A 19285-nucleotide genomic window follows, 5' to 3' on the forward strand; every position below is an offset into this window, starting at 1 on the left:
GGTCTCCTGTGGAGACGCTTAGATTCTGTCAGGGACTGAGAATCCTGCCAGGCCTGGGAGAAATGCGTCCCCGGTTCTCCCTTGGTCTAGAAATGGATGGGCTTCGTTTCTCACTAGCCTGGATACAAAGGATAATTCCAGTGCCCCTAAAGCTGCACCAGCCACATCGACCTTGACTTAGATTTCAGAAGTCAGGATCAGAAACTAGTTTTGTTGGGTTCATATTTACAATGGTTTCTTAGTTTCTCCGCTCTTTCTAGGCATATATTACTCAAACCGAGGACAGAAACAGTGTCTCACATTGCAGTCAAATGTGACCATTCCAGTGGCCACAGAGTTGAGAAACCCAGGGTGACCATGGGATGTGGCAACACAGATGGGGGTGCCCAGAAGACAAGAGGTAGGAATGACTGGAGATGCTGGAACTATCTCCCTCTGGCCAATTTCCCTGCTACCACGGTCTCCCAGAGGACGTTGCCACGGCCTGCCATACGAGTCACAATCTAACAGGGTGGGGGATACCCTGGGCATGAAATGCTGCTTCATTGCTCTGAAGTGGTCTCTGGTTACAGGAGCGATCTTTCTAAAAGTGGGAAATGGGATTGGGTGGGTGTGAGAGGTCTGAAAGAGGTAGTTTCCATTCCTGACTGCTTGAATTCCTGGGCTATTCCAATGGCTGGGACGTGCAATGGGTAAAATCACTAAAGCTACAACAGGCCCGTGGACTTGTAGCCAGGGCAGGGTTCTCGTCGCGTGGAGAGTGGATTGCACCCGTTCGGACAGTTGGAGAGGACGTCTCTAGGGCCCAGGGCTCAGCAGCGTAAACTGCAGTTGAGACCCTAACAGATCACAGCTCCCTTTTCCTCTTGCCTTAGCACCACGAGCGGAGCAAGCTCATTCTTAGACGTGTTCAGTATTTTCCTTACAGTTTTGTAAAGTCGTGTTTGGGTGGGAGGTGGGGGCTGGGAAAGTGCAATGAGCTATTTATTGCAAAGGGAGAGAGAGAATTGGATGGTGGATAAAATGCAGAGAAGGTAGGAGAAGGTAGCTTTAGTGGACAGGGCCCCTTCTATTCCCTCTCCACCCCCAAAATCTGGGGCTGTGTTCGTGCAGATGTCTTCTATATGGGCACTGATACCATGGAGCCGAGAGCAGCAAGGAGACGCATCTGAGTGGCGCTGGTCCCCCAACCGGTCCTGTCTCTACAATGCCTCCAGGCAGATTCAGAGAGGATTACTATTTTTAGATGTGGCTGCCAAGATTTCTGGGCCTCCTTTCAAACCCTTAAGAAAGGATCCTTCCCCTATCCACTTTAACCAATTATACGGTATTACCTCAAATGTGTAACGTTATCATTTCTCCAGGTACTGGAGTAACTAGGAGGCAACTCCGTGGCCTTTGTGCTGAAGCATGAAGTTCCCAGGAAGACACCACATTCTTTGAGCTCACTTGTAAGCCAGACAGCCTCCTCATTCTTTTGGGTATGGCCTAACTCTGGATGGTGCTTGAGGGAAAACGGTGGCAATGTGTATCAGAGGTTATCTCGGTGTCCTCCTTGTCCCTGGTACATGTTTCTATCACGATGCCCATCCCATCATATATATCAAGTGTATAAATGATCTGCTTATACATTTGTGTCTCCTTTGGTCTCCTCTAAACTTCTCAGTAACGGGCAGTGTATCTTTTTGTGTGAGTATAATTGGATGTTAAGTTTAACGTTTCAGCTGAGGTTCTAAGATACAGTAGACGCTGCATACCAAAGCAAGATACCACAGCACTATGCAGATTTTTAAAAGGGGATCTTTGACAACCACTTCCAGAAATCTTAGCCGCCTCAATCAGGTGAAGGATTTAAAAGGGGCTCAGTGTAGGGAGAGAAGTTGCGTGAGGTAATTTCTGAGGCTGTAACTCCTCCCCAATGCACAAAGCACAAAGTTGGGGTGCAGCGGTGAAACACCCACTAGAACCGAAATCATACTTCAGGGATTTAATGTGGTCTAGAACAGCTCAGTGAGTGAGACAGAGACAGGGGTTCAGGTTGGGGGAGACGGAACACAGAGCTGAATTTGGGGGTCATTACCCTTTCACGAGGCAAGGAAAATGTGAGTTTGTCCGGTGGGCCTGATACCCTAGAGCTATGAGTCCTCACCACAAGCAATACGTGGGAGAGGACACCTGAGCGCTGAGAATCATGTGAGAAGTGCGCCTGCCATGAACCAGGGGCCAAGGAGGCATCAGCCATCTGAAGGAGAGGCCAAGTTTTCATGACAGCTTTCAGAAGGTTTGGATGGAACTAGAGAGTATCATGCTAAGTGAAATAAGCCCGTCAGAGAAAGACAGATATCCTATGATTTCACTCATATGTGGAATTTGAGAAACAAAACAGATAGCATAGGAGAAGAGAAAGGAAAATAAGATAAAAACAGAGAGGGGGGCAAACCATAAGAGACTCTTAAATACAGAGAACAAGCTGAGGGTTGCTGGTGGGGTGTTGGGTGAGGGGATGGGCTAGATGGGTGATGGGCATTGAGCAAGGCACGTGTTGGGATGAGCACTGGGTGTCATACGTAAAAGATGACTCACTGGGTTCTACTCCTAAAGCCAAGACTGCACTGTGTGTTAACTAACTTGAATTAAAAAAAAAAAGGTTTGTCATGCATTTCCCTACTATTTGAATGCACTTCAAATGGTCAGAGAGAGATAAAAATAAAATTGCGCTTTGATTATAAATTATTAACCTGCTGGTCATGCTGAATCAATGTATCAGTCACATTTATTCCCCTGAGTGTCAGACATAGTGCCTGACTAATCCTAGGCATTCGATAAATACCGAACTGAGCTGATCTGATTTTGGAACGTATCCTTCTTCTACTGATCCAAAACATGTCCACGAGGCGGCCCGATGGAATGGCGGTCCATATTTTTATTTCAGGATTATCTCTCCTTAAATAAAAGATTTTTACATGAATAACTAAAATTAGCAGCTAGACATAAACACGCCTTTAGAAATCAGCTCTTAATTATTATCCATAAATATTGTCTAGCTCGAGGGAGAGGATCTTATTATAATCTATATAAAGCCCAAATATCTTGTGGTCCAGTTTTTGACAATGTCACAAAGAAATACTGACCCGATGGAAAAGCTTCACTGAAACCACTGGACATGTAGGAAAACATCAAAAGGCATTACATGGACACTGCACGGCAAAACTTCTTAAAAAAAAAAAAAAGACACCCTCTTTTGCAACTTCTATCCTTCCTATTGGCTTCCCAAACTTTCCCTTCTTTAACGTTTATTTATTTTTTTTGAGACGGAGAGAGACAGAGCATGAATGGGGGAGGGGCAGAGAGAGAGGGCGACACAGAATCGGAAGCAGGCTCCAGGCTCTGAGCCATCAGCCCAGAGCCCGATGCGGGGCTCGAACCCACAAACCGTGAGATCGTGACCTGAGCTGAAGTCGGACGCTCAACCGACTGAGCCACCCAGGCGCCCCTCAAACTTTCCCTTCTTGAAAGTTCCCCCAAACTCTCTCTGAGGTCTACTCCCTGGTCTCTTCTCCCTCGTAGCTTTCTATCTATTCTCACCAGCAAATCCTCTCTCCTCTCTCTTCCACCTTCATCAGTTTTGCCTGTGTGGCTTACTCCACTGAATTCATAATTATGAGCTGGAGGGTGGGGAAACTTAGCAGAAAACACCAAGATTTTCCTGAGGGGGTGGGTAGAGAAGGAATAGCCTGTGAATATTCCATTGTTTTCTCTGTCCATATAAGAGACTCGCAGAGGGCAGTTCTAGTAGGAGTATGGCGGACAACTGACCCTCTGTTTTACTACCTCTTGGGCTTTCTCCACGCCACGGTCCCTCCCATCTTTAGCTTGATAATAAAGTGAAACCCTGTAAGAAATTTAGCCCTTTGGTTTTGTTACTGATTAAAATGTATAGTATAATATTTTATCTCATTAATCACTGTCTAGTGTACCTGAGTGTAAATGAGTATATTAGTGACTTTACTGAGAGTAGGGTTGGATGAGAAATTAAGAAGGAAACTAAGACATGAAAAAGAAAGCCTCAACAACAGGGAAATGTGGGAACATGAGATATAAAATTTGCCATTTTCGGGGCACCTGGTTGACTTAATCGGTTAAGCATCCAACTTCGGCTCAGGTCATCATCTTGCAATTTGTGAGTTTGCGCCCCGCGTCGGGCTCTGTGCTGACAGCTCAGAGCCTGGAGCCTGCTTCAGATTCCGTATCTCCCTCTCTCTCTGCCCGTCCCCTGCTCACCTTCTGCCTCTCTCTCTCTCTCTCTCAAAAATAAATAAACATTAAAAAAAATTGCCATTTTCTTTTTCAAAACGGTGGCAAAGGGTTAGTGCTGGTCCTGGAAAAGGCCTATGTAGACACTATTATTTTGGGAAGTTTAGATGGCTGGTAGGAGTGTGAGTTGGTGCAAACTTTAGGGCGAGGAGAAGGGGGACAGCGTCTTCACATGCATCAGAAGGCATACCGTGTACATTGTGAGTTTCCACTGTAATTCTTTCTAAGAACTCGTTATAAAGAACCAACAGGTTCTTTATATACATTTCCAAGGATGGTAACTATACGGTTGGTTGGGGGCCCCTGGGTGGCTCAGTCAGTTAAGCATCCAATTTCAGTTCAGGTCATGATCTCACAGTTTGTGAGTTTGAGCGTGGCGTTGGGCTCTGTGCTGACAGCTCAGAGCCTGGAGCCTGCTTCAGCTTCTGTGCTTCCCTCTCTCTCTGCACCTCCCCTGCTTGTGCTCTGTCTCTCTCTCTCTCAAAAATAAATAAAAATTTAAAAAAAAAATTTAAAAAACCCCAACGGGATGGATTTCCAAGGATAGTAACTATAGTGTTGGTTAAAATTAGCATCGTAATTGTGGGCAAATCATTGAAAGCACCCACATATCCAAGAACAGAGAAGTGAACGAGAGAATTAAGGTTCATTATAGAGGCAGTACTATGCAGTGGTAAAGAATCACACTTCCCAAGAATATTTATCTATATGAAAAATGTTCACAAAACCAATATGTAGAAAGTAGTTTCTAAAATAATATGCACTGTAGGGTATCACTTATTAAACATAGATACCAAGAAAAAAGACTGGAAGAACATAATAACGGTGGGTATCCCTCGGTTAGGGATGATAGGGATTTTGATAATTTTTTTCTTTTGTGCTTTTCTGCATTTTCCAAAGTTTCCACACTAATCCCACATTACTTGTAGAACAAATAAGGGAAACACATTTTGCAAGAGACAACACTAATTTCTTTAGGTTTGACCTGTCTTAGCAGGCATCTTTCAAAGTGATGCTCTCAGGAAGCAGTTCCAACAGTTTCCTGGGTCAGCTGTTGCACTTTCAGAGGCAGAGCCAGGACCCAGCGAACATGTGCTGGAAGTTATACATAACCGGTCTGCCTTCCTTTATGTGAGCAGACATGTTCTTCATAACACAATAGGCTGTTCACAGCTGCCCTGCATGATGGTTCGAGAACAGCCTCAGCTCTAGGAAGCCCAGCTGGGCAGCACCAGGAGCCCCCAGAATTTTCAGAAAAATGAAAAACCCTTCCTTCATAGTTTGACACCTTTTGGGAACGCCAATGAAAGCCCACCATCCTGCAACTCACTTTTCTACAATTGTACTTGCCTTAAGGGTAGGAAACTGGGAAGCTAGCAGGATCCTTTACACATATTAAACATTCTCTTACAGTCCCCATTTTTTCTGCCTCTGAAAATTAGCATTTAAATCTTTATTAGAATAAATGGAATATGTTGGGGTCAGTATTAGGGAAACTATAATTACCTCTTTGCTAAGTTGAGCATTTTGTTGATCTAGGAATTTGCCTATGAGAAAATGCCAACCTGGAAATATGAGAAAACAGCCAGATTTATCTTTTTTTCAGTTTTGGTCATGGTCAAAAGCTTTCAATGTTTTGGGATTTGTTTGTTTGTGGTTTTTTTTTTTCCTTTTAAAGATTTTATTTTTAAGTAGTCTCTAAACCCAATGTGGGGCTTGAACCCACAACCCCAAGATCAAGAGTCGTGCGCTCCACCGACTGAGCCAGCCAGGTACCACAACACTTTCAAAATTTTAGTCTTCTCTTAGAGTTTGAGCACGGTTAAGAAGTTTGGGGGGACCTCTTTAAGGAAAAGCTCCTTCTGGTACCTCAAGAGAGCCAAGAAGCTTATAGGTTTGCAAAATCAAAACACCTCCTTCTTACACCAATATCCCTTTTTGCTAACACTTAGAGTTTTACTTCTAAGGGCTTTTAAAGAAAGGCAGTGGCATTTAGGGTTTTGCACAGAGGCTCCTGGGGAGCTGGACTCCAGAGCTGTTGACAGAGTACAGCCATCAAGCTCTTGGACCTAAAGGGATTGGCCTCATAAGGTCCAACTTGCCACCAGTGGGCCACCCCAACTTCCCTAGCTCCTCCAACCACCTAATCTTAGTATTAAAATAAAATAAATTTGTTTCTAAACTAGGAAAGGGTATAGACTTTGGAGGCAGATAGATCTACACTCTATTTTCAATTCCCTTTGTATATATTATATTCAACAGTTGTGACAATGGATAAGCAGTGAAATTTATGATCCCTTGCAGAGAGTGTAAGTAATGGGCCTCACAGAGTCCTGCCATTAACCAATGGCTTCCTGACCTCATCATTTCTCCTCATTCATTTGAAAATCATTCTCAAAAGTGACTTGATCTCATCTGCTCATTTTGCACGTCTTCTAATCTTCCCCCCAAGTATCCGCCTTCACTTTCTCCTAGCACTCTCAAGCCTTAATTTACTCAGCTGGAAAGTGGGAGGATAAAACCCAACATCTCCAGTTGTTGAGGTTAAATCCAGCTCATGCTCATCTCTCCAGATGCCACTCTGTTCCCTGCTCTGCCTTCCCCCTTGTCTTCCCATCTTGCACCACCTCGTAGGCCTTGCACTTCGCCTGGATGTTCTTTCCACTTCTCCTTGCTTCGCTAATTCCCACTCAGCAGCCACCTCCTTCAAAAAGTCACTCTGACCATGCACCATAATCACTACCATCAACGCTGGGTTAGAAGTTGATTCCAAAGCATTCTGAAAGTGGCCTGCAGTGGCACTTTGCTTACTCTCTTATAACTGTGTGTTTACTTATCCGTCTCCTGATACACGACTATAATCCTAGGATCTCTGTTGCCAGGTACAAAGTAGATGATCAAATAATTATTTGTTAAATTCATCAATAATGTATGTGGAACTTGTGGAACTGTATTGATACACAGGAAGAACCCAACATTGGAGGCCATGATTAAAGGTTGTGGGGCTTCTCATAGGGTGATCCCATGAGAAGGCCAACACTAGAATTGACATAAGTTGCTGTCTGAGAGATCCAGAACGTGGGGCTACATTCCTGATATGCACAGACTCTTTGAAGCTGGACCCAAAGGGAAATGGACAATAGAACATGTATGACCATTGCTTTTAATTCTTCTGCCTGTTTTTTTAACTTATTTATGTATCTGAGAGAGAGAGAGAAAGAGAGAGAGAGAGAGAGAGAGAGAGAGAGAGAGAGAGAGAGCAAGTGCAGGAGAGACAGAGAGAGGAGAGAGAGAATCCCACGCAAGCTCTGTGCAGTCCGTGCAGAGTCCGATGCAGGGCTTGAACTCAGGAACCGTGAGATCATGACCTGAGCTGAAATTGCAGGCTTAACTGACTGAGCCACCCAGGCACCTCTGACCTTCTGCTTGTTTTAAAGGTCATGGTGTATGGGTCTTGTGTTTGTTTTTTTTTTTTTAAATTCTCTTCTTCAAATGGATGAGACAGCTTCTCAATTAAAGATGTAGACATGTCAAGCAATGCAAGAGATGCCTTAGGGCAGTTTTGGGAGGTCCATTTATTGTCATTACTTAACAGGAGAAATTAAGCAAGTGACTGGCATAAGATTACCCAATATAAATTTGGAAAGGGAAGTCAAGTCAGGACCCCCAGCTTCCGAATCCCACCCTCTTCTAATCTACCACGAAGCAGGAGAGAAGTAGCAATGCCCACACCCCTTCCCATTGCTCTCAGAGCTCTCTGAATGCTAGTAAGACTATTTGACTTTTATGGGGATAAGACAAAAGAGATATGAGGGCCTGCAAGATGATGTGGCCTGTTCAAGGCTTATCCGTGTGTGCTCTTTGGGCGAGCCTAGGTCAAAGGCTTTGTTTTCACTTACATCGTGAGAAATCAAAAAGGCTTGTTGTTACCCTTCCTGGAAATTGAATGTTTGTAGCCATGCCCCTGACAGGCTAGGGATTTCCTTTGTAAGGATGCTCACTCTAGACCGTTGTCTTCCACCACAGGACACAAAACTGTCAGGGGACCATTCAATGTCGTTAGTCCCAGCGAGCCACGATTCACAACTTTGATTAACGCTATGCTGTCCTAAGAAAGCAACACCCTATCCTTCAACTCTCATCTTCTACTTCCCACAGAGTCTTAGATAGTGCCTACCAATGCCTAACACCTGCTAGGTGACCAGAGGGGCTGACTGATGTCAAAATACCTAGTCCCTCCACAGAGGGTCAGTCACAGGTGGCCGTTAGGTAGCATATGAATGACAGAGAAGCCTGTTAGAGGCTCTCTCATGAGAAGAATTCCAGACAGTGGCATGGTGTGGGGGGCAGTGGAAGCACCGGGGATCTAGTCCTGGCCAAGCCCCTGTCTCACTCTACTCTACCTGAATCTACCCCATCCAACAATTTCATTCTCTGTCATGGACATTTGGCTCCAGTGCCTGGAGAACAACAAACTCACATTGGCTATGTGCCCACGTTCTTTATAGAGCGTGTGTGAGATGCTCCCTGAGGCACCGGCAGCCAGGGCTGAGTCTCTTCTCTGCATCCAGATGTGCTTAACTCACCTCACTGGTGTAAGCAGATTAGATGAACACCTATGAACTGGGATGATGATAATACCCGGAAACGATGAACTAATTAATAATTATAATAATATGAGGGCAGTCAAAATAATACCCATGTTTATTTAGTATCTGTCATTTGAGGAATATGGCATGAGCCATTGATGTCACCTCATGAATCCTCCCTACCCTTTAGGAGGGAGAGAAGGGCAGAAGTCAGTTACAAAAAAAGCTTATTTGGAAGAAGGTTCATCAAGGAAGAGCTTGACTGTATAAGGGGAATATCTGAAAAAATATGACTTTGGCTTTCAAAGACGGGCAGGCATTCCCTGGAAGGAAAACCCCATCCTGCTCTTTTTCTCCTGTGCTTTTGCTCAGGCCTGGCTGCTGCTTGCACACTCCCACCTTCTTGCACTTTTTTTCTATTCATGACTGCCGTTCTCAATTACCCCGGCCCATAGTTTCCCAAAGTGTGTCTGGTGTTTATTAATAAGTATTATTTTAAAAAGGATTACATTTTCATAACCTTGGGTCAATCGCAATCAAACAGATTTCTCTACCGTTAGGACGTGAAGATGCTAATATGCCTAAGTGAACGTCCCAGAGGAACACATATGAGGATGAACCATTTGAAATTGCCATTTCCATAGGGCAAAAGCCATTGAACATTGGCAATTTCACATGGTCCAACCTGATAATATTCAGCACTTCCAAACTTGCTTGACTGCAGGACTCTTCCAGGAAAAATTTTGTTGCAGCGTCAGTGCCCTTTAGACTCATTTGGGGAACCACGGTCTTAGGTACTTAAATACAGAGATTATTAGGGGCTTGAATCAAGCATGTTGCTTGGACCCCATGATGCTCGGATGTGACCAGATGATGGTCCAGTGGAGTGAGAAGACAGATGGGGGGATTCTGACAGGCGTTAGGGCTGTTTCCGGGAAGCGTGGCCCAATATGGCCATCCTCCTATATAGCACTTTCTAGTACACAACTTACCCTACCATCCTTATGGGACTTCATCCCAACCCTGAAGCTTACGCCAGCCCCTTTAAAGGATAATTGTCCCTATGCCATTATATTTTGTTCCTGGGCCCTAAGACTTTTTAGCAGAGTAGAGCCAATCATCAAATATAGGACATGGGGGCACCTGGGTGGCTCAGTGGGTTAAACATCTGACTTCGGCTCAGGTCATGATCTCACGGTTCGTGGGTTCGAGCCCCGCATCGGGCTCTGTGCTGACAGCTCAGAGCCTGGAGCCTGCTTCGGATTCTGTGTCTCCCTCTCTCTCTGCCCCTCCCCCACTTGTGCTCTGTCTCTCAAAAATAAATAAATGTTAAAAAAAATTTTTTTTTTTTAAATATAGAAAATGAATGAAAGTCCTCATACCGGAGGCAGGCTTCCCAGAGGAAGATCCTGGTGGTTTCCAGTTGTGGGCGGGGGGGGGCAGCAGAGGGATGGCTACCCTCAGACTAGACCCAGGCTTGGAGAAGCAGAGGTAACCCCAGGAGACCATACCAGTGCCACAGGGGAAGGAGGGTGGGAAGCAGGGGTGGGGGTTGGGGAATCAGGAGAGTGTAGTACCATGGAAACCAAGAGAAGAAATCATGAAGTAGGTAGCGGGACATCTGTGTCGAATGCTGCTGTGAAAGTAAGATGAGTACAGAGAGGTCAACATCAGGTTTGGCAGGGACAGGAGCAATACCTTGGTATAGTGGGGACAAAACTGTGTTCTGCAGTAAGGATCTGCTAAGCGCTTTATATGATTTCATTCACATAATTCTCACAGTCTTATTATGCAGATTCTAGTATCATCTTCATTTTACAGATGCAGGGCCCAGGTACCGGGGGGACCAAGAACCTGCCCAAGGCCACATGGCTGGAAGGTGGCAGGGCTGGGATTGCACGCAGGCAGCCTGGCTCCAGTCTGCGCTAGGAACCACATCATACTCCCTCTCTGATGCCGCAGATCTCATCAGCAACCCCAGACAGCTCTTTCGACAAGTTGGCTGAGCAGGGAAAAGAGACGTGGGGTGAGAGCTGGAGAGTCTGTGAGGTGAGAGAGGGTTTTCCCTTTAAGATAGCAATGGGCTGACGGGGACAGGGATGACAGAGGAGCAGAGGGGAGACCGAGGGTGTTGGCTGGCGGAGGTGTTCTTGAGCAGGTGAGAGCAGAGAAAAAGGACGCGGATGGGTGTAGCAGGTAGTTTTGGGAGTGAAAAGATAAAGGATACCTGTCTGCTGCCTCCTATTTTCTCAGTGAAGGATAAAGCAAGATAATCATCTGAGACTGGGGAGGGGAGGGCTTACAAGAGGATTGAAGAGAAGAGAGGTATGAAATGGCCATTTCAGGCGGGGGTGGAAGAGAGCACAATGTGGAGGCCATAGGAAGCTAAAAGAGACAATTCAATACTTTAAATTTTATGGATGCTCTCTCCCTTTCTCAAATCTTTCATGGTTTTTAGTGTATGAAATTTTTCATTCTAAACCTGCAGAAAAAGAAAGAGGGGAAACCGTCTGCCCTTTCCCCCATTACTGCTGTGCTGGGAGCAGTAGGAATACATTTGGAAGTGATGGGCTAGTAAATCTGAAACGTCCCAGGCAGATGGTTTGGGATTGCGGAAAGCTAATATAAAGAGAAATATAACCTGGGTTTCTTACCTGCAGAAACTTCATGTTTTTCCCTTTGTTTTCATCAAGGCCCACCTGTCCCTCTTTAGAACATTTCTTAAGGAGAAATGTGGAATGATAAATGAGCCCAGGTGAAATTTATCTCTGTCCAGATGAAATCCTTGTGGTTTCCCTGAGGAACCAAGGAGTCCAGAGAGAACGCTAATACAGAGCTTCTGGAACTTGAGCTCACGTCGGCATCACCTGGATGGCTTATTAAAACACATTGCAGGGCGTCTGGGTGGCTTAGTCGGTTAAGCATCTGACTTTGGTTCTGAGGGTCATGATCTCGCAGTTCATGAGTTCGAGCCCTGTGTCGGGCTCTGTGCTGACAGCTCGGAGCCTGGAGCCTGCTTCGGATATCTGTGTCTCCCTCTCTCTCTGCCCCTTCCCTGCTTCTCTCTCAAAAATAAACACTTGAAAAAATGGAAAAAAAAAAAAAAAACACAACACATTGCTGGACCTCACCCCCAGGTTGGGATTCAGTAGGTCTGGGGGAGTGGTAAGGGGGGGTTGTGCGTGATAATTTGCATTTCTAACAGGCCCAGGTGATGTCACCTCTGCCGTCAGGAGACTGAACCCTGAGTATCATGGGGTATGTTGCCACCTCAGGCGGCCAGGGATTTTTCCCGGATCTCACAGAACAGGGACTAGAAAAGAAAGTGTTTCCAGTTGACTGAAATCCTAGAACAATTCAGACACTGAGGTCCCTTAAACCCAGCTGCCACTGTGGGACTTGCCATTCGGCTCCCTATCTCCAAATCACTTAGTTATTCTGTGAAAACAGTGGGAGGGAATAACTGAGATAACTCATACACCCAACCGTTAACCCAAACAAGGTGCTGCTTGGAAACTTTCACGTGCATTAACTCATTTGGTCTTGACAACAACTCTGTGACATAGCTTCTGTTATGAATCGCAATTTACCGAGGAGGAAGTGAAGACACAGAGGGGTTAAGTAACGTACTTGAGGTCCCCCAGCGAGGGATTGGAGGGCTGGAATACGAACACAGGTCAGACGAATTCCAGTACCAACATTTATCTCCACATCTTCCTATGTCAAAGGTAAATATGGAGGAAGCTTTGGTCTCTCAGGTCTAGGGACCTTGCTGTTTGGTCAGTTGTGGCTGGCTGGGGTCCAGCGCAGTTTTCAGCTAGGGACACTGGACAATATAAGCTTATTGTTGTACCCATGTTTTAAAAACTGCATGACCCACGGGCAAGTTGCACAATTTATTAGCTTAGCAATAAAACGAGGGGGTGTACCGTCTGAATTGTCAAGCTCTGAGAGTATGTAATTCTCACTGAGTTTCAGTCACTTCTTCCTCCTGAGCTCACTCACCTAGAGCAGCTACTCAAAACAACGCAAACCAGGGGCCAACAGTCCACAGGCTCCTGCCTGTTTGGAGGAAGCTCCTTCCTTGGCGGTTAAGAATCCCGGCAGTCACTTGCCCCTGAGGATGTGAGTTTTGCCAGTGAGGAGCTGGGTTTTTTTAAGTCGCGCGAGATGAGGCAGAGCTGAGTAGAAAGACACTTTCCTAGTAACAGTCGGCATAGAGGTCTAAGTGGGAACTAGCTGGTTCCTGCCACTGGCTGGCTGGGGGACACTGAGCAAATCTTCTTGCCTCAACACTGGCATCTTTGAAATGGAGATAATCAGGACTGTGGGGTGGGTTAGCTAATTAACCATCACTTAGTGCTTGGTCAGATCTCCATAGCTCCAACTGCTCCCTGAAGGTTGTGGCTCCTGCTGTCAACAGTGCCTCGTCAGGAAGATGTAGATGCTGAGCTTGTATACCCAAGGGTCTCCCAACTCACCTTGTCTGCTTTCACGCTTGATACTGGGAAAGCCAGACATATATTCTAAACCGTAGTCATCCTTAGGTTGAGAGAAGGATTACGTGTCAGACTCATAGACAACAAAGTGAGGTGGGCTGGATTTTTTTTTTTTTTTCCAAAACAAGATTCTAGAAAACTGAATATGCTCCAGAGTGTTGTTAGAGTTAACTGTCTTTAAGAGACCCCAGTGGCAATTTATCCAAGTGTAGTCTCCCTAGAACACCTATTTAAGGGATGGGAGCGCCAGTGGCGTCACGGAGTTGAGGTTAACAAGTTCTTATGGAGAGCCGGTCACGGACCGAGCATTGTAGAGTGGCAACTAACTAGCAATAGCTAACATTTATAGAGTTCTTAGGATGTGCCAGGCACATAATCATCACGTGTCATCCACATGGCACTAGGAGTTAGGTACTACTGTCACCCCGTTTTAGAACGAGGGAAATTGAGGCTCACAGAAGAGAAGTGTTCAAGGTGGCAGGAGGATTTGAATCCAGGCAGTCTGATTCCAGAGCCCCGCTGTGTAGCCATGGTGTCACACATGGTGGAGCCCCCACACAACAGTGAACAAGGTGAAGGCCAGACCCTCGAGGGGCTAAAACCCTACTGAGGGAGACAGATGGGCGTCAGGAACAGAAATTCATCAACATGGGCAACCGCAAACATAAAAGGGGCAGTTAACAGCAGCTAGAAAGATCCAGGAAGACTTTAAGGTGGAAACGCCATGTGAGCTGAATGGAAAGACAGGGGCAGCAACACAGGTGCCACCTGTTTAAGTCTTTCTTCGTTTATCTCGTTTTCTAACTTCCTGTCCTGTCCACGGGGATGGACCCTGAAGGCCCCCAAACCTTAGATTTTGTAGGTTCAGAGGGTCTGACAGTTGGGCAGATCTCCTATCTCAGTGGGGTTTCAAGTGTCAGCATGGCCTGTGCTGAGATCCTCCCCAAGCCAGACCTTTCATGATTTTCTCATCAGGCGAACTTTCATTGTGTTGCCAAGTGCTGTTTTCCCTGGCCACTAAGGTCCGGTAGGTCTGAGCCAGCCACCAGCTTGAAAACTCAGGGACAGTGGGAAAGGAAGCCTCCAGAGCAAAGCCCCTTGAGCTGCTTTTGTTCTGGTTTCCCTTATTTTCTGTTTCATGTGCCTTCTTCTGGTAAAAAGATTCCTGCTACTTCTCCACCCAGTAACTTCCTTCCTTGGACATGTCTTTGTCACTCTCATTGTTGCTGGTGATTTCCCCCAGTCTTAGAGGCTCCAAAGAGTTGACTTCAGATAGAAGAGTCAGAATAGGACAGATGAAGAATCTAGGGAAAAAGAAGGAAGGAAAGGAGGGAGGGAGGGAGGGAGAGAAGGATGGTGGGGAGGAAAGCGGAATAACAATTTGAAATCTGTGCCAACTGGGCCTCACTTCTGCTACAGTTGTGTCTCTGCTTTCCGGAAAGAGAGCTGCCAGGTGTCATAGCAATCCGATGTTCTCTGCTGACCGTGCACAGTCAGAGCCCTTCTTCAGGCTCGACTCAGAGGGTCCCTGCCCCTGCTTGACCTCATCTGCATGCAGGATCTACTTGGAAGCCTGCCCTCTTCATTTTCTGGGCAAAGCCATGTGAGTTTCACTTAAATGCTGCATAGGCCATATTTTTATCTGGATTGGATCTCTCTGTCAGTGCCAGACTTTACTGAGCCTGAATGACACCGCTTCCAGCCCCGGGACCTCAATGAAACTTTGCTCTGTTGACATCCCTGAGACTTGTCCATCCTGGTCTCTTCCTACCTCTTCCACTGTGTACTCGCAGCTCTTTCTTTGACTCATCTTCCTTTGCCCACCCATAAAAGTTAGTTGTCTTTAGCCCACTTCTTTAGCTGGCTCCTTGCCCTCTCTCTCTCTCTACGTGTTCTCCTCAGAAGGAATCCCAGGTGACCATTCCCTCAACTGCTCTCCAACTGCTATCTCCAGACCTCACTTCTCCCAGTTTCATGCCTTCCACCATGACCTGGCCCTGCCTCTTCTGCTTCATCCCAGTACCCCCTGCCTCATGCTTCTTACTCTGATGATGAGAGGAGAGTAGCTGGTTCATGAGTTCTATTGTATTGTATTGTATTGTATTGTATTGTATTGTATTCTATTCTATTCTATTCTATTCTATTCTATTCTATTCTTTCCTCTGCACAGAGTGTCCTTCCCACCCTTCTTCACCAGGATCACACTAACTCATCCTTCAAGGCTTGACCCAGCCATCACCTGGCTCAGGAGACCTTCCCTAAGGCCTCAGATTAAGGAAATTCTGCTGTTACACACTGTCTTATTGTCTCATGGGTTATGAACAGCATACTGGAATTATCTGTTTGGGAGTCTTTCTTCTCCATTAGGCTACATTCTCATCAATGTCTTAGCCGCCTTTGACCCAGTGCCTAGTCTGATGCACACAGAAGGTATTGAGTTAATGTTGTTGACCATAACATAACCCCTTTCTACCCTTGAACTCCTAGCAGGTACTGCACAAATGCTCCATGGGCAAATGCTGTGTCCACTGTCAGCTACAGTGGGAGGAGGGGAGGAAAATTCTGATCACACAGCACTGAAATAGACCAAGGTCAGGTTCAGCAGAAACTGCATATTGGTATTCCATCCCTGAGTGGCATCCATTTTTGAGCATGAGATTTGAAGGTATTAAGCTCCGTGGTAATTATTTAAGAGAGAAATCCACCGGGTCTGCGGAGGTTGGCAGGCCCTCTCTTACGCTCGCCCACATCACCGACGGTCATGATCACCTCAATAAAAGGAATTATTATGAATGAAGAAAATTATGGCAAAGAAAGAGGGTTCGTTAGGGCCAAGGGTGGGATGAGTTCTCCAGCCCCTGCTTCCCACTGAGCCTGCCCACTGGTCCTCTTCCTGGTGGCCTCTTGACACAAAAGATCTGCTCTTGTGACTTGTCATGGCCTTTGCAATTGCAGAGCATGAATAGCTAATGAGGCATGCTGGGGCCAACAAGAGGAGCCTCTGTTGATTCCCTTGGGTCTCTAAAGGGTGGGGGAACATGCATTTTGAACACCCACCTCCTGCTAATCCTCCAGCAAAACCAGTCAGGCTGGTTGTAATGTATTATTAGAAAGCCCACACATCCATCCTTGGAACAACAGACCCACTTGTTGCTAGAGGAGTGTTTCACATCTATGGAACCAGAACGGAGGAATGGGGGTGGAGGAGGGAGAGCTGGGACAGGCAAGGCAAGGCGAGTCTGAGGGGAGGGTGGAGTGGGGGCAAGCATGGCCCAGAGGAGACAGCTTGGGGTTCAGAGTTAGGTAGAGTGGATTTAAATGCTGCCCTGCCTCCTGCACACTGTGTCACCTTGAGCACATGGCTGAACTTCTCTGAGGTGATAATGAACTCTCACAGGCTCAGATGAGGATTAAAGGACTTCTGTAAGGCACCTAGCCCAGGGCGTGGAGATAGAAGGTGCGGGCAAAACACCAGTTCCTCTGATGTAGGTGCTTCCTGGGACATTCTTGCAGGGCAGAAAAGCCTGAAGGGAAGCTCTCCACTACCTGCTCCTTCCCCTGGGAGTAAGGCATGGGGAGGTGAGTGCTGTCTGACAGCCTTGTTGACCACACAGAGCCCACCCCCCAACCCCCCCCCCCCCCCCCCCCCACTGCAGGACTGGCTATTCCAGAAGGACCCAAGTGAGGGGGCTATCATTTTTTTTTAAAGGAAAGAATTTTCTTTTTTTCTTTCCTAAATTTTTTACAATGTTTATTTATTATCGAGAGAGACAGAGACAGAGACACAGAGTGCGAGCAAGGGAGAGGCAGAGAGAGGAGGAGACACAGACTCCAAAGCAGGCTCCAGGCTCCAAGCTCCAAGCTGCCAGCACAGACCCCAACGCGGGGCTTGAACTCATGAGCAGTGAGATCATGACCTGAGCCGAAGTTGGATGCTCAACCGCTCAACCAACTGAGCCACCCAGACACCCCTAAGGGAAAGAATTTTCTAGGCTGCCGCTGGGAAGTAACATTCTCTCAGCCTCTTCACAAACTTCCTTGTTAATTTGAGCTTTCCTTTCCTCCCTCCCTCCCTCCTTTTCCTTTCTCTAAAAAAAAAAAAAACACCTAGAAATCAGAGGATTGGTCTCTCCAACGACCCTTAGAGTCCTCGTGTACCAGTCTTCCCATCTTCCTAAACACCATCATGAGTTATGACGGACATAGAATCATCAACCCTTTCAGGAAAACCCATCCTTCCCTTTCCAGCTCTTTCTTTCCAGAAAGGGAAGTGACGTTCTGAGGGAAAAAGAGGCAACTAGAGGTAGCTAAGTGAGAGGAGGAAATGTGAGGGGTGGGCTTTCTTTTTTCCTCATGAACCCTGCTCCTCCTCTCAGCTCTGGGCCTTCCATCCTGTCAGCTCTACGTGCCTACTGCATTTTATGCTTCCCTCTCATGCCTCCCTACTCTTTCTTTCAATTAAAAAATTTTTTTAATGTTTATTTATTTTTGAGTGGGAGAGCAAGACAGAGACAGAGTGCAAGTGCAGAAGGGGCAGAGAGAGAGAGACACAGAATCCGAAGCAGGCTCCAGGCTCTGAGCTGTCAACACAGAGCCCTACGCCGGACTCAAACCCATGAGCCATGAGATTATGACTTGAGCTGAAGTGGGATGCTTAACTGACTTCATGACCTGAGCTGAAGTCGGAGGCTTAACTGACTGACCCACCCAGGTGCCCCTCCCCTTTCTTCCTTTCTTTCTTTCTTTCTTTCTTTCTTTCTTTCTTTCTTTCTTTCTTTCTTTCTTTCTTTCCTTCTCTTTCCCTACTCTGCCCCAGTCCCCAGGATGGTCATACCCGGGCCTTAGCAAAGGCCTGCTTTCTCAGCAGCAGCATCTCGGGTCTCGTCTCCTGGGAACCCCCATGACAACTAGGGACCCCATCCTGCAGCTGGGAGTGGAGGAGGGGTGTTGGTGTGGTTTACTCAGCAGTACTGGGAAGTCACGCCCACAGAGAAGGGTCACAGCACGTTCGCCTGCCTCATCCTGGGGACCGGATAGCGTATATAGCACCTTCACATCCCATCCAGCATCAGTCACTGACTCCCTGCCATCCCAGCAAGCAGCCCCACACAGCCCTGCTCGGTGCCCCACAAGAGCCTTGATGTCTCCGTGGAGCTCTCGGCCCGATGCATACAAGCCTTGATCCAGAGCTGCCCTGGCGGGGGGCCCGGCCCTCCGTGGCAGAAAACCAGCCTCACCCCCAATGGGTGCCCTGAGTGGCTGGGGCGTGATGTTAAGTCAAGTCCAGTTAGGCTCCCGCCAGCCCAGTGCTGGAGCAGATAAGGGTATAGGTGGAGTCCCGTGGGACAGCCCAGTTGTCGTCAGCATTCCCCAGACACCTCACCCCTGTCCCCTTCACCAGGAAGGAAGGAGAAGAGCACACTACCTCCAGAAGATGGTCTGCCCCAGGGAGGCCATGGCCGGGGGAGCGCCCCTTCCCGCGCGTGTAGGGAGCCGGGTGCGTGGAGCTGCCGCCGCCTTCCCGGTGCCGTGACTCACAGCACGCTCTAGCGCGCTGGCCTTAAATAGTGTGCTCAGGCCGGGAGTGGTGCGTGCGGCCCGGGCGGCTCAGGTATGAGGAAACAGTGCTGCTGGGCAGAAGTCCCTGCAGGCACACAGGCTGCCCGCACCCAGCCAGCCGGGGAGGCCATGCACGCAGGGTTGCTTTCCAGGCCTTGACCCTGTGAGCGGGTGACAGGGGAAAGCTTCCCAGGCCCCCCGCTTCAGGGCTTGTGCTCAGCACACATCTTTTCCTCCTGATGCTGGAAGGGAACACTGGGCATGGAGATTTAATCTCCAAAGAAGAAAGGGCCTGGAACAGCTCAAAGTGACTGGGCTCTCCCA

At 47.2% G+C, this 19285-nt stretch overlaps 1 protein-coding gene across 2 annotated transcripts in view; it reads right to left on the reverse strand.

Moving 5' to 3' along the window:
* VTCN1 (V-set domain containing T cell activation inhibitor 1) overlaps positions 1-18950 on the reverse strand; it is a 62535-nt gene extending 43585 nt beyond the window's left edge. Inside the window, exon 1 of one of the 2 annotated variants that reach the window (XM_043575952.1) lies at positions 18828-18950. In XM_043575952.1, coding sequence (XP_043431887.1) covers positions 18828-18859 — 32 coding nt within the window. In that variant the 5' untranslated portion in view covers positions 18860-18950. The remainder of the gene's footprint in view (positions 1-18827) is intronic. The other variant, XM_043575953.1, reaches the window with a different exon arrangement.
* Positions 18951-19285: the final 335 nt, after the last annotated feature.

The sequence above is a fragment of the Prionailurus bengalensis genome, chromosome C1, assembly GCF_016509475.1.
Source record: "Prionailurus bengalensis isolate Pbe53 chromosome C1, Fcat_Pben_1.1_paternal_pri, whole genome shotgun sequence".
Taxonomy (NCBI): domain Eukaryota; kingdom Metazoa; phylum Chordata; class Mammalia; order Carnivora; family Felidae; genus Prionailurus; species Prionailurus bengalensis.